This window comes from Telopea speciosissima, chromosome 11, assembly GCF_018873765.1.
Source record: "Telopea speciosissima isolate NSW1024214 ecotype Mountain lineage chromosome 11, Tspe_v1, whole genome shotgun sequence".
Taxonomy (NCBI): Eukaryota; Viridiplantae; Streptophyta; class Magnoliopsida; order Proteales; family Proteaceae; genus Telopea; species Telopea speciosissima.
In genome coordinates this window covers 37,398,882-37,414,474 of record NC_057926.1, presented here as the reverse complement: position 1 = coordinate 37,414,474, position 15,593 = coordinate 37,398,882, and the positions used below count along the sequence as shown (strand labels likewise).

At 39.3% G+C, this 15,593-nt stretch overlaps 1 protein-coding gene and 1 pseudogene across 2 annotated transcripts; both read left to right on the top strand.

Annotated features, from left to right (window-relative positions):
• The first annotated feature begins 2,282 nt into the window (after nucleotides 1-2,282).
• On the top strand, nucleotides 2,283-13,556 carry LOC122646098 (CAX-interacting protein 4-like). 2 transcript variants are annotated; one of them, XM_043839579.1, is made up of 2 exons: nucleotides 2,283-3,293; nucleotides 13,546-13,556. In XM_043839579.1, the coding sequence occupies exon 1, from the start codon at nucleotides 2,305-2,307 to the stop codon at nucleotides 3,256-3,258; it is 954 nt and encodes a 317-aa protein (XP_043695514.1). In that variant the 5' UTR covers nucleotides 2,283-2,304; the 3' UTR covers nucleotides 3,259-3,293; nucleotides 13,546-13,556. The 2 variants fall into 2 exon arrangements, with proteins under 2 accessions (XP_043695514.1, XP_043695513.1); XM_043839578.1 differs by lacking the exon at nucleotides 13,546-13,556 and adding an exon at nucleotides 6,002-6,235.
• Nucleotides 8,998-11,464, top strand: LOC122646099 (annotated as a pseudogene).
• Nucleotides 13,557-15,593: the final 2,037 nt, after the last annotated feature.

The window sequence follows — 15,593 nt, the reverse complement described above, 5'->3', positions numbered from 1 at the left end:
CCGTTGGTGTATATTTTTTTGTTGATATTGTTTTGGTTGCTGAAATAAAAGGAGGCATAAATGTGAAGTTGGAATTATGGAGATCAACCTTATAGGAAAAGATTGGGCCCAATAAAGAATGCGATCCTATTGCATACGTTATGCATGAATCAAAAAGGTTTTAAGATAAGTAAAACATAATCGGAGTACATGACGCATAACTTTAGTAACAATAGGATGAAATTGGGGTGGTGAAAATTGATGTAGGGAGATATCGCCAAGTGAAAATTTTAGGTACTTAGTTTCAATCATAAATAAAGGATGAGAAATAGATGGTGATATTGCATAGAGAATCAAAATAGGATTGATGAAGTGATGTGATTCTTCCGGAGTGTTGTGTGATAGATGTATTCTTTTAAAATTCAAAGGAAAAAATTTGTAGGACAGTTATACAACCTGCAATGATGGATGGATAATGATAAACAAATTAGAGCTAATTAAGGAGTAGCTGATGTAGGTCAAAACATGAAGAAGAAAAGACCAAAATACTGTTCACGTTACGGTTCTCATGAACAGTGTCACAGCCCCATATTTGCCTTGGTGGTAATGTTACTAGGAGATCTTGTGGGGCCTAAGACCAGATTGCATGGAGGCCTTACTAGAAGAGTCAATTTTGTCTATATGCATGGGGGATTTAGGAGTTCAGTTTTGTTTCTATATTAGAATTATTCTCTTAGATATCTTGTGGTTATCTATTAAGTAACCTTAGCTTAGTTTAGTTTCTAATTTCAAATTTAGAAAGTAGGCTTAAGTTTCTATTTTCAGTTTGTTTCCTTTTCTTGGAAGTTTCTAATTTTCTCTTACTTGTAACTTTGTAAGGCAAGCAATAGCTGCCCATAAATATGTATGAACTCTTAGGAGCCCCCCCCCCCCCCCCCAATGATTATGTTGATGAATGAGAATATGATTTGAGCATTACTATTGTCCTGGCGAGAGGATGAAGGGTTGGTGAGAGCCTGGTTGAGAGAGCCGAAATCCTATCCCCCTTATTTTCTATCTTTCTATCTCTTTCTTCTTCATTATCTCTCTATTCCCAATCGAGCCTACTTTCCCTGTTGCTTGAGACTGCCATTGAGTGCTGCTGCAGCATCTGAGAAGGACCAGAAGACAACCCAAACAACTGCTGAAGTTGTTGTTGCTAATCAGAGAACAATGAAGGCATCTACACACCTGTGGTTGCACCTCCTCCTAACTTCCTGCTGCTGCAATTGAAGGAGTTAATCTCAGCATCCTTTCCTCCATCAACAGTGATATTTGGAGGACTGATTCAGACCCTCAAGAGGTCCACTCGATGGTGCTTGCCTTCCCCAACTGCTGGCCAGATTGCCCTCTGCACTAAACATTCTATTTTTAAGTCATCTTCATATCTCAGCCTTCAGCCTTCAGCCTTCAGCCTTCAGCCTTCAGCCTTCAGCCATCAGAATTGGCTGTAATTTAGAGCACAGAGCCTGATCAACATCACCTCCACTCGACCTAACTTTGGTGAAGTTCTGTTTGCTGGTTTGATCTCTACCTCCTAAGTTACCAACTCTGATTTTATTTCTATTTTGAAGTTCTGCTGCAACCTGTCATCTATCCTATTGTAAAGTGGTTCTTAGTTGAACGTCTTCTACATTAGTAGCTCCAATACATGATAAGTTATGAGGAAGTTATTTGAGGAGGCATGGACATGTGCAACGGAGGTCTTAAATGCTCCAGGAAAGAGAGGTGATTTAATTCAGATTGAAGGAGCTAAAAGAGTCGGGGACTCAGGGATAGACTTAAAATGACACTAGGAGAAGTGGTAAGGAAAGACGTGCATAGTTTAGGACTAGTAACAAGTATGGCTTTGAATAGAGCTGATTGGGAAAAAAAGATCCTTGTAGCCGACCCCATTTAGTTGGTATAAGGTCGAGTTGAGTTGAGTTGATTATCCAAGCAGTGCCTTGAAGCGATCCGAAATGCATCTTGCGTTTTATTGTCTGCGTGCTTTACTTTGTTTTCTGCATTTATAGCTATAGTTCATGTATCTGAGGTTCAATGCCATCTTTTCGTTTGAGAGTAAGCAAATTTTTATGTAGTAGAAGGGACTTATTCTGATATTGTAAAATTAGTTAACTTAAGAATAATATTTCCACTATTTTTGTTCCTCTTTTAGTTTCATGTCTATTTGGTAGAAGGCTATACAATGATACCAAAATTCTGTTTTGTTCATATATCTTTTTATATGGATCTGACATCTTCTTTACTCACTTTGTTTCCAGTGCTTGATATCCAAATTCCAAAATGCCGGCCACAGCAGGTCGTGTTCGCATGCCTGCGAACAATCGAGTTCACAGTAGTGCAGCCCTCCAAACCCATGGTATCTGGCAAAGTGCCATAGGGTATGATCCTTATGCTCCCAACAAGGATGATTCGAAGCAGTCATCCCATCAGAAGTCTAATTCTGAACCTGAGGCTGAGAATGCATATGCTAGCTTTCAAGGTCTTCTTGCCCTGGCCCGTATAACTGGCTCCAATGCTGATGAAGCCCGGGGGGCCTGCAAGAAGTGCGGTCGTGTCGGCCACCTCACATTTCAATGCCGAAATTTTCTTAGTGTAAAGGAAGATGCAAAAGACAAGGATCCTGTTTCTGTCCAGGCTGCCGATGCGTCAGGAATGGATAAATTGAAGGCAAGTGGAGGAAAGATGGAGAACAAGGCTCCTGCAGAGAGCTCTGAAGCAAGCTCGGAGGTGGAGGATGAGACTGAGAGTTCTGATTCCGATGCGGATTCAGAGATTGAGAGGATAATTGCTAGGCGGTATGGGAAAAAGGGTGGCAGCAAGGTGAGGTCTTCGAGTAAGAAGCAGGAGGCATTAGAGGAAAGTGGATCAGACTCTGAAGATAGGAGGAAGAGAGGTAGATCAAGGAGGAGGAGTAGTCGCAAGAGAAGGGATGGTGATTCTGATGATGGAGATGAAAGTGATCAGAAGAGGAAGAAGGACAAGAGGAGGAGAGGGCATGACTCATTGGTTGAAGAGGCTGAACGTCATGCACGTCATAGAAAGAGTAGGAAGGAGAAAAGGAGGAGGAGAAGTCATCATCACTCTGATGATTCATCTGAGTCTGAAGAGTCTGACAGAAGTCGCAAGAGAAAGAGCAGGAAGGCAAGGTCACATTCTGATTCTGATTTCAGTGACTTGGACGATTCACGGGTTGGCAGGGGCACAAAGCGTTCTGAGAAGAGGAACAAGAACTAGAAACCTCTAGTCAAGATGTTGTTTGCGTTTATGAGGTAGTATCATCTTACCATTTACATGAACTTTGCGTATCTTTCTGGTGCATATTATCTTGCTTGAAAAAGGAACTGGAAAAATTATTGCTTGTTTGTTTCATAACACCTTGTGACTTGTGCCATTTATCTGTGTCTTCCTGTAATTTGATTTTTATCTTTCATCCTATTCATTTCAAGTCTTCTAGCTCTTGTTGTCATTCATCACCACATTTTACATTTTAATTTATTTATGTTTTGTTCTACTTTATAGTCCATTTATCATTTGTTGTATGCTTAATGAGAAATGACAAAATTGATTCACTATTATCTTAATAACATGACCTCTTAGGCTCCTGCACTCATTCTTAGTAGGTTTTATAGGACAGTTATAAACACTCTTAGTGTGTTTGAAGTGAGGATGTTGGGATGGATGGGTGGTAAACTAAAAAAGATAAAATAAGGAATGAACAAATTAGGCTAATTTAGGAGTAGCTCCAATACATGATAAGCTGAGAGAATGTCATTTGAGGTGGTGCAAACATGTACAATGGAGGCTTCTGAATGCTCCAGTATGGAGCAATGATATGATTCAGATTAGAGGAGCTTAAAGAGCTAGGGGTAGGCCTAAAATGATCCTAGAAGAAGTGGTGAAGGACTTGCATACTTGGGCATGGTAACAATTATGTCTTTGAATAGAGCTGATTGGTGAAAGAAACCCTATTTAGTTGGTACTTGGTATAAGGCTGAGTTGAGACATGCAGAAACATCACTTAGTGATAGGTAATGTTCATTTTGTGGAAAGATGCGATGATTTATAAGCTACTCTATGCAGGGCAGTTGTTTATCAAAAGGTGCTCAAATTTAGTAAATTCTAGCAAAGATACTGTTCATATTGGGTAGTTCAGTAGGATTTATTGTTAGTCTTGTTTGACTAGCATCAGGGTTAATTATATCAATTCCATATTCTATAAGTGAGGGATCTCCTGGGAATTGACATGAAACTGGGGTGCCTTTTTTGGGTAAATGAGAAGTGACATGATTGTTTTTGCTTCCATGAAATGTTACATCTACTGTCTCCCCCACTTGTGACACCTTTTTGGTCTATTACTTCGGACCAAGGGACATGCTTTCTGGGTTTGCTGCTGCTTCTGCTTCCTTTGGCAAAATTAACCCGATTATCTAATTTTTTATTGGGTAAAGGTTCTCTGAGCAAGCGGCATATGGGAGCACATGAACAAGGAGTGACGTAACGGTTTCGTGCATGGGCAGGCAGAGAGGTCATTTCATGTGAGGAGGAGAGAGATAGAAAGATGCAGTCGGCTCAGAGAACCTTTTCCCTTTTTTATTTTGGTTTTCGATTTGAACCTTTGTCTCTCTCGTAAGTCTGATTTTTTAAGCCCAGACTGTATAGCAAACTGCTGAGCTGGTTACCGTTTTGACTTTATCTAAACTCTACTACTATTCAAGTTCAAAACTGAGGTCAAAACCTTACCGGAGAGGGCAAGTATGTCTGAAATCATAGACAACAATGAAACCCTAGCACCATTGATATTTGCTAAAACTCGTAGATAGACTACATCTCTAACCACAATTTTCATATAGGCTTCGTTGGGTTGCAAAGGGAATTAAAGGGAAGGGAAGTGAAATTTTTAAACCTAAAAAGGAAACTTTACCCCATGTGACTCTATCACTAAGTCTAAATCATTCCATATTTGGTTATTAAATTTCACTTTACTTTGCATCCATTTCCGTTTGGTTTAAAAAGTAAAATTAAAAGGACATGTAAAATGTATCATTACTAAATATGGTAAGAAATTTAAGTAGTTTATACAATCGCATGGTATAATGCTTACAAAAGTTCCTTTTTTAGGTTTAAAAAAATTTCACTTCCCTTCCCTTTAATTCCCCTTTCAACCAAATGTAGCCATAAGGAGTTCAATTCCCACTGCAAAACTTGGGGTAAATTTTTGTCATGATGATACAATTTCTGTATTGATTTCACTGTTTGAATGGTGGATATTATGGGCCTACTAGGATGACAACTTGTGGGAGTGTGACATTCTTCACATTGTTGGAGGTTGGTACATACAGGCATTGGTGTATATTGTGGCATTGATTTCGAGTGACATCTTACCACATGGAAAAACTCTTCAATTTTTTAATTTTGGATACGATATCCATAGTAGTGGTAACTGATTGTCACAGGATTGTCAGCTTTAGACATTAAAACTGATGACCCAGACAGAACAAAGATCTGCCTCTCTTGTTTGTGCTCTTTTAGCAAATCAGCCAGCAATGTCCTTTATCAGACGTAAAAAACAATCCAAATGGTTAGGGACTACCAGTCTACCACACTGCTTGGACTACTTGAATTGTTTTTTAAGCAGTGGCAATGCCCTTTGCTTTGGGAAACTGAAGATGCATCTTGATGAGTGTAGGACATACTTCATCCTTTTCATTATTGATTGATGTGGTTCATTCCTTTTCTGTAGTCGGTTCTTCGATTGGGTGGTTGGGGTGGCGAGGAATACACAATAAAATCATCATATTTGTTACTGTTTTCGTGATTATAAGTTTTTCCTTTGTTATATTGTGTGATTGATTCAGATATGCGTGCATACTGATAATGGTGGTTCAGGTTTTCCTTTTGCAGAAGCGTGTGTATGTGCAATGGGCCTAATGCTAAATGGGTAAATCACTGGCTGACGAATTTGTTGCCCTTTTTGCAGGTTTTTAAGTCACGAGGTTATGAACCTTGAGTTTGATTCTGCTGAATGATTCCCGATCTGTGTGGAACTGGAATGAACCAATGTGTGTTTTGAATAAATTAAAACTCCATTCAAGTGGAAATTGGAATTTATGTGTTCATGTATGAACCTTGTTTAAAATTGGCTCTTGGTATGTAAAAATGTTCATGTTGATATGACTGATTGATTCTTTGAGTGTGTTTTTCTTTATCAGCTTTATTCGTGACTCCGGAAATGAATTTCTTTTTAGAAGGGTCCTTTGTAATTGAAAAATGCCGCCATTCTGGGACCACCCTGTTTTTCTCGTTAAAAGGAAAGCGATGAAAGAGAACACTATTTGGGCATGTGTGGTGTGCTACTCCTACAACCCAGACACACGGTGCAAAATGACTCTTGTACACCGTGGAAAGGCAGAAAATCCTGTGGGTATGCCTGTCATTTTACGTGTCCATGTGTGGATGTGGTTGCGTTCTTTATCCGTAATAAATATGAATAAATTAACCCCAAGGGGTTAGCGCAGCTGACTTGGAGGGGACATGAGATTCGGCCTCAGGAAGCGAGGTCTTGTGATCAAACTTTCGATGCTGCATAATTTCTTGGGGCCACCTGCATGAGGCTCACTAGGGCCCAGAAGCTCCCAGTTCGTGCATAGCGTGGGGTTCATGTACAAGCCCAGGGGGGATTTAGTCGACCTAAAGTCAGATACCCCTCCTGTCTCCAAAAAAAAAAAAAAAAAAAGAATAAATTACATGAATAGATAATAAAGTCTACCATAAGAGCAAAACTAGAAAGTGGTTATTCAAGAGAAAAACTAGCAAGAGTTAACCGCTTTCAACATCGCCATCAAATAGATAACCACCGGTAGCATTTATAAGCAATTGCCCCTTTCTTTAAAGGTTTTAGACACATTATTTAAGCGCACTCTGAGAAGTTGGAATAAAAAAAATGACACATCAAAGAACTCTTTTAAATTACTAATACGTAGAGGTTATTGTTGTTCCTTCAAAAGGTTTGTTACAAGCTTTCTGTCGTATTTAGTAGCGCTTCTCTTTCCTTCTGCCAAAAAAACCACACCATTATCTAGCCTGCTGCACCTAATTCCTTCTCTTGCGTCTTATGAGCCATCGAAATTTGGAATAATTGTCCCATCTGATATAATAGCACGCTTACTCCCAGAAGTTGATGGCAATTCTTGGATCGTCTTATGTCTTTGTAAATCAGAAATAACACTGAAATCCCAATCCATAATTATTTGTTGTGTTATTATGTTCATGGTTCTAAGTATCAGTATCATACGGCCGATACGTACTAGTTTGGTACATAGCCAATCTTGATACTGTGCCAATACCGTATTGGTGACATGGTACGGATAAGGGGTAAAATGGTTAGTAAATCTATTTTTTAAGGATAATTTTGTCTATAATACCGATTCATTCTGATATAGTATCGATATTGTATCGATTTTGCACGTGACCGTTACCTGATCCGATTCAGGGCACTATAACCATGGTTATGCAACAAGGCAACACATATTTTTTTGATTAATTAGTTATGCATGTAACAATGGAAGGTGATGTTTACGAAAATGACAACACAAATATGATCCATCTATTTTTATGGTTTCTTTTAAAAATATTCTAAACCGTCTATTCTCGCTTAGAGTTGGGAGAATATTGTATGGTAATGTCTAGAGTTCTGGTACACATAAATGGATATACATGGGATGTGTGTCGATACAATAGGGGTATTTGATTAAATTAGATTCTAAAATTTGGATACATGACTAATCTAGGTCATGTCTTCTCTATCCACTGCTGAAATGGAAATATCATTTGTCCACGCAACTAAATAAATGTTCTATAAAATTTGGAGATATGACAGACTTCAACGATGATAATAATTGACTATTTTCTTACCCGAGTAAAGACATCATTAGAGATAATAATTTTGGTTCAATCCAACCAAGCTTGTAGCCATTTGACAGTGAACTTGACAAAGCAGACTACCACATTACAAACAAATAGAGGTGGGACTTAACCATGACATGGATTATTCAATTAGGGAAAGCACCTCTTGCATTGAGCTCCTCTCGAGGGACCCCAACGTCTATGGTGTGTTCAGGGGGCATACAACGGCTGATTGGCGCACATCAGGATGTGTGCTGCACAGCCCAACAGTAGGATACCCCATGGCACTGGGCTCCTTGGAGAGGAGTCGGACCCCTCTAAGCGTGATGTTGACTCCAATACAGTAGGACACCACCTAAGTGCCTAACGCTTAAAGTGACTAAGTCCAAGGAAGTGGTCTCCCCCATTAGATGTTAGACGCTGCTGTAACTGGAGCGCTGCTGTTGCACCGCACGATGCGCACAACAGCGCTCCAGTTACAGCAGCAAATAAAAATTCGATGTTAGACATCCTTATTTTCCCTGACCGCCTCTTCTCTTGGGCTGCCACCTCTACTAACCTATGGGCTCTTGGAAAGATCTATTCCCCCCCTCCCTCCCTCCCACCCACCCACGGCACCCCCTAAAAATAAGGAGAGATTAGTCCAGAGACCAATCATATCGTCAAAATCAATGTGGACGAAAAGATTCTTTCTTCATGCAGCTGGCGGAGAACTTTCTCCGTCACTCTTTGAATCGGAAACTACCTAAAAGCTTGAAAATGGAAATCCTAAAATGCTAAATTATAGTACGTAACTTGGAAATGGAACTGGGTTGGTAATTTGCTGCAAAATTTTTAGGTGTAGTCCCGAGTTCAGTTGGAGTTCTTGTTGCATTTCTAGTTGTGTCTCTGCACGAAAACCCTAGAGGACCACTGGGGTTCCATTTCCCTGTTTTGGATTTACTACGTATCTCATTATTAATCCTTTCTCTTTTCAAAGTTTCCCATTTTGTCTTTGTTCCCGACGGTCATCCTCTTGCTCTGTTTTTTTTATTCTATTTATTAGGTTTCCTTCTCTACTTTATGGTTCCATCAAGTAAGTCTGCGACTGAGTTGAAAAAGGTTCCATGCTAGCTGAGATTGGTACATCTCGTTTCTCTGATGATTCATGATCAGAGCCTTAGGTCGATTTCTTGGAAGAGTTGTGTTGCTTCCCTCTTGTAACAAATTCCAAACAGATTACATCTTTTAGGTTTCTTGAGCATTGATTCAAATCTCTGTGAATTGGGTCTTTTGCGGAAGATGATTGGGAGTCAATGGGTTCAGCTGTCTACTTGCCCACCTGTATCACGCACTCCCCTTTTTGCCTTCCAGGGTGAGTCGTCCCGCAACTTCTTGCCATATAGAGCATTGAAGAAACTCGTTCACGTCCGAGCGAGCTCAGCCGACACAGGGGTAGAGTCCACCGGCGTCGTCCTCTTCGGAAAGGAAGAACCCACTTGCGGTTATTTTGGATGTCCCTGCGACTATCTGGAGGCAAACTTTGCGTCCCCTTAGCGATTTTGGGTTTGGTAAAAGGAGCATTTGGGAGGGAGCTGTGGGTCTCTTTGTGGTTTCTGGGGCTCTTCTCTTCTCACTGAGTTTGGTTTGGCTGAGGGGTTTCAATATGAGATCTCGATTGAGGAAGTACCACCAGGGTGTGTTTGAGTTTGCTCATGCTTGTGGCATTTCCATGGGAACGCCCAGTCAGGATCAGAGGTTTGACAGTTGGCAATGTGATTCGTATCAATCCTTCCTTGAAAAGCATTCTTGAAGCGGTCGTTGAGGTGCGTTGCCTGCATTCATTTCTTTGACTTTCGAAAGTTTTGTTAGAATTTGTCACTGTGAGAATTTAATTCTTGAGGAGAAACAATCTCTGATTTACACTAGAATTTGAAACCGAGCCATACACTTTGCAGTCTTGACAGATAAATAATTATTCTATTATTCATACTGAGATGGCTCATTGAGTGGGATCAATGATTGTTGACATGGTTTTGATCGATGATGTTAGAGTGGGGTTAAGGAGGCTTTCAATGGTACTTGTTGGATTCAGAGTTATATTAATGGATCTTGGAGATTTTCAACTTTGTGAGAACTTGGTGAAAGAGGTGTGTCATTGAAATTGAACCTACCATTCAAATGGACACAGTGGTCCAATTAAAGGAAAGATTATTTGAAGATAAGTTTAGGACTGTGACAATTCATGCTTTACAGGAGGGCAACAAATCTATAAAGGTTTTTTTTTTTTTTTTTTGGGTAGAACAAATCTATAAAGTGAGTCAGAGCATTTGAAATAGATGAGTACCTAAATTGGCATATATTGAAGATCAAATACATGTGAGGATTCGAACCACAGATCTTGCAGAATCTTTGGAAAAAAAGTGCGTATTCAGTGCATGAGGATCCCACCACTGTGGGATCTGGGGAGGGTCATAATGTACACAACCTTACCTACGCTTCACGACGAAGCTGTTTCCGGACTCTAATCAGGTCGCAATGGAGCAACCTTACCGTTGCAGAATTCTTGGATCTGAAGATATTTGGTTTCCTAAAATTTAGAATCTTGGTTTCTATTTTCGGCTGTGAGTCATGGATCAGAATCCAGCGTTGGGTTCACTTGAAAGTTTGATGTTTTTTTTTTTTTTTTTTCTGTTGGTTGAGTATTGCACTATTGCCTAAGACCAGAAATTCAGAGAAATCAAAGTCTTGGATTGAGTGTTCTCAGATTTCCTCTAAATCTGGTTTCCTTTACTTGTCTGCGATCCTGTCCTGTGGTTAGCACCTGAAACCTTTAATCAGGTTATATCAGATTGCATTGGGAAGGCTTCAAAAGTATAGTAGAGAAATGGAGAGAACATGGTGGAGTTAATAAGAAGATATTTGAAGACTTATTAATTTGTCTTATCAATAGAAAAGAAATTTTAATAGAAGATAAGACTAAGGTAAATTGGAATGATGTAACAGGATCCATGTAGCTAATTGCAGAAGTTTTTCTTCAGATCCATTTTCGGGTGAAAATCAAATCTATTTATCAGATATTGAAGAATATCTGTTGCTGAATGAGGGTAAATTACAATAGACTTGATATTCGACCAAATTATAAATGTACTCAACTAGTATAGTGCATATGTTCATCCACAGATTTTGATGAGTAATTTAATCATTTCTTTTGTAGGTTGAAGATGAGAATGTAATCATACCTCAGAATGCACTGATTGAGGTGAATCAATCTGCCCTTCTTATGGAGACTCGGATTGATATTATTACTCCTCGGGATCCAATTCCAACACCTTCAGTGGGACCTCTTGATCCTGAATGTGTTAAAGAAGGTCTAATTGTATGTGAGAGACAAAAGATATGGGATGGGCACATCAAGGAGTAAGAGTTTTGATGCATTGGTTGGTATATATATTCACTCGCCTTGGTCGTGAAATGGAAGAAATAGGCATTTCCAGAAGCTATGAATTGGCAGGAACGAGTTGCATCTGTTATTCAAGAGGCAAAACCACTCCTTTAAGTTCTTTTTGAAGTTCATGGAATATACGATGAGAGATGCCGCAGTTTAATCATTTTGGATTCTGAGAAGGATCTTTTAAAGGCGGTGCTAACCCCAAACCAGGAGTATCCAGTAAGAGATCAGCTTGGTGATAGGGTCACAGGGAATAAGGACAAACAAGAATTGAGAGAAATTTAAATAACTAATGAAAGAGGACTTGTCTAATTATGCTCAAATTCTGGTTGAAGGTCTATTATGTACTGAGGACCAGTTTTGCAAAGTTTCACTGGAATCTGAGGGTTAGATCCTCGATCAGTTTTGGAGCAATCCTACTTGAGATGTATTTTTAATAACACAAAACAGGTCCACCGACTTTAAGAAGTTATACCACCTAATAACTAAAACTCCCCTCATAATATAACATCATATCATATCTAAGACTAAAAATAGAACATAGCAACCATAGAAATTGAGACTATACTACACTTACCACTCCCCCTCAAGCTACGGCATACACATCACCCATGCTTAGCTTGGAACATCCTTGTAGAATAAACATTACGAAACAAAGCTTTGGCAAACAAATCCTCAAGTTGGCTATGTACGCTGACAAAGGTAGTGAAGATCAACTTCTTCATCATTGCGTCTTGAACAAGATGACAATCTCCTTCTATATGCTTCGTCCTTTCATGAAAGACTAGATTGTTAGCAATGTAGATGGACGCTTGGTTATCATAGATCATCTCCATGGGTTTGGTGGTTGAATAACCAAGCTCTTGAATAAAGGACCGAAGCCACATCAACTCAATTGCAGTGTGTGTCATTGCTTGATACTTTGCTTCAGCACTCGAATGGGCCACAATAGTTTGTTTCTTATTCCTCCATGTAACAAGATTTCCTCCAAAGAATGTACAATAGCTTGTGGTAGACATCACCATCCGCTCCAGCCCAATCAGTATCTGAATAACCAACAATACTAGTGTGACTATGACAACGATAAATAAGGCCTTTCCCGGGTGCACCCTTAAGTTATCGATAAACTATCTTTTAATGAACTTGCTTAGGTGTTTGCATGAATTGACTAATTACACCAACAACATAGGAGATATCAGGTCAGGTACTAGTAACAATAAGATATAAGTTTGCCGAGAAGTCTTCGATACTGATATTTATCTTCAAACTCTGTCACCAGACACTCCAAGCTTGACATGAGGGTCCAGTATCTATAGGCTAGCATCCTTGTCTCACTTAGAAGATCAAGAACATATTTCCATTGAGACAAACTAAATCCTTTCTTACTACGAACGACCTCAACACAAAGAAAATAATGCAGAGAGCCCAAGTCTTTCATCTAAAAATGTTGTTGTAAGTCTTAACCTATGTAATCCCAGACATGTCATTACCAGAAACAATGATGTCATCAACATAAACAAGCTGTATAATAACTTATTAATTTTAGAGTCCTGACGTTGAACAAAAAATGAGTGGTTTGAATAACACTAAGAAAAACCATATGCAGCAACAACTTTGCTAAATTTATCAAACCAAGCTCATGGGGACTATTTCAACCCATGAATAGTTTTTTGTAGCCAAAAAACTTTCATAGTGTCCTCCTCCTTAGCAACATACTTAGGAGGTTGCTCCATATAAACCTCCTCCTACAAGTTACTATACGCATTCTTGATGTCTAACTGGTAAAGGAGCCAATCAAGATTTACGACCAATGATATTAGGATCCGCATAGAATTTAACCAAGCAACTGGAGAGAATGTCTCAAAGTAGTCAACCCCATAGGTCTGAGTGTAGCCTTTAGCTGTTTAGCAACCAAACGAGCTTTCAACCATTCTATTGAACTATCAAGATTATACTTAATAGTATTTATCCAATGACATCTTAAAGGTCTTTACCGGGAGGTAGCTCTACCAATGTCCAAGTCATGCAAGACAGCAAGGCCCATCCATTGCAGTTCTCCATCTAGGGTTTGACAAAACAGCTTTGTAATGGGGATGAATGGAGTGAGATGTAGAGATTAAGCAAATTGACGAAGGGAAGCAGGTAGATCAGAGATAGAAACATAATTAGCAATCAAATAGGTAACCAAGGAGTTCTAAGTACAGGAACGAGCACCTTTCCGAAGGTAAATAGGGAGATCAGTGTCAGAAGGAGGATCTACTGGCAAAGGTTCAAATGGTGAGAGTAGAGAAATGACAGGAGCATACGATAGTTGCTTCGGGCAGTGCTTGTATAACTATAAGGGCACTCCTGGAGGTTTGCTGGTAGTTGCAGGAGGTGTGGGTTCTGAAACCTTAAGGGGAATGGGTTGAGGAAGAGGTGGTGGACTAGGAGAAATAGCTCAAATAAGACCTAAATTAGAACCCCACCAAAATAGGGTGTGTTCTCAAAGAAGTTAACATCAGAACTAACAAATTACTGACGAGTAATAGGGTTAAAACATTAGTAACCCTTTGGGTATGGGAGGACCTCAGAAAGATACACTTAGTAGCCTAAGGAGACAGTTTAATGAAGCCAAAACAAAGATTATGGATAAAACATTGACAACCAAGAATGCGAGGTAAACCAAACAAGGAACTGTTAAGAAAAACAACGGAAAACGGGGTGTGATTATGAAGAACAGAAGATGACATCCGGTTAATAAAAAAACAGGTGGTCAACATAGCATCACCCCAATAAATTTTTGGAACATTCATGTGGAACATAACAAATGGCAATTAATGCGCTCTGCCAAAGCATTTTGTTGAAGTGTATAAGAACAATTGGTCTGGTGAATAATGTTATTGTTAGACCAAAAAGATGAAATCTCACATTGGGTAATCTGTTGGGATAAGGTTGAGTTGTTGTTGTTTGTTGTTCACATTGGGTAATCTACAAAGCATTGTCTGTACGCAAAATTTTTAAACACACACCAAATTGAACTTTTATTTCATTATAAAATTATTTGAAGACAGACAAATTCTGAACAATCTTTTAAAAGATACGGCTTCGTCATGCAAGAGTGGTCATTAATAATGGACACAAAATAATAAAAACTGGACTGATTCTTGACCCTACATCGGCTCCAAATATCAAAAGGAACTAAATCAAATAAAGTCCTACTCCAAGACTCATTAAGTGTGATGGAAAAACCAGTACAGTGATGCTTGGCAAGCTCACAAGTTTCACACTTAAGGCAAAAAAGAGACTTGCAACTATGGATCATATGTTGTAGCTTGGAAAGAGAAAGGTGCCCAAGTCGGCAGTGCCAATGTAAAGGAGAAACGCCAGTAGAGGTAGCAGATGCTACTGTAGAAGAGGAGGCAATGTCAAAGTAGTATAGGCTATCCCTCTCATGTTCATCACCAACCGTCATCTTTGTCTTGAGATCTTGAAACACATAATGAGAAGGGTAAAATGTTATGGAGCAGTTGAAATGTTTCGTCAATTGACTAAACAAATAAGAGATTAAGAGGCAATTTGGGAACATAAAGAACAATAGATAATGAAAGCATGGAAGACAAGGGGACAACACCATGGTCAGTAACATTAGTAGGAGATCCATTGGCAAGAATAAACTTTGATGGAGAATCAGATTGCTAAAATGAAAAGAACAAATATGGCTTACTAGTCGTATGTAATGACGCACCTGAGTCAATCACCCAAGGAGTGGAGGATGAGGAAGTGAAACATATAGGTGTACCTGAATGAGCTAATGTTGCCTTGAATGTGGAAGATGATGTCTCAAGTTGCTAAACTCTTTTTAGAGGTTGATTGATCATATCAGTATGGGATGAGACACCACCTCCAGTTGAAGGACCATGATTAGTATCATTAGGGGTCATTGGTAAATTGCTATTATGCTCGCTAGGGCTTGCCATACTTCATCCAACATTTATCAATAGTGTGATTAGGGCAACCACAATGTGAAGTTGCTGAACTCTTTTCAGAAGTTGATTGATCATATCAGTATGGGATGAGACACCACCTCTAGTTGAAGGACCATGATTAGTATCATTAGGGTTCACTACTTCAGTATTTCCATCAGAGGCAGTAGTATTCGAAAATTGTTGTTGTGCCCACTAGGCCTTGCCATACTTCATCCAACATTTATCAACAATGTGATTAGGGCGACCACAATGAGTATACCAACGAACAA

Bases quoted from the DNA above. Each gene is read 5' to 3' on its own strand.
- LOC122646098 (XM_043839579.1), top strand. From the start codon at position 2,305: ATGCCGGCCACAGCAGGTCGTGTTCGCATGCCTGCGAACAATCGAGTT.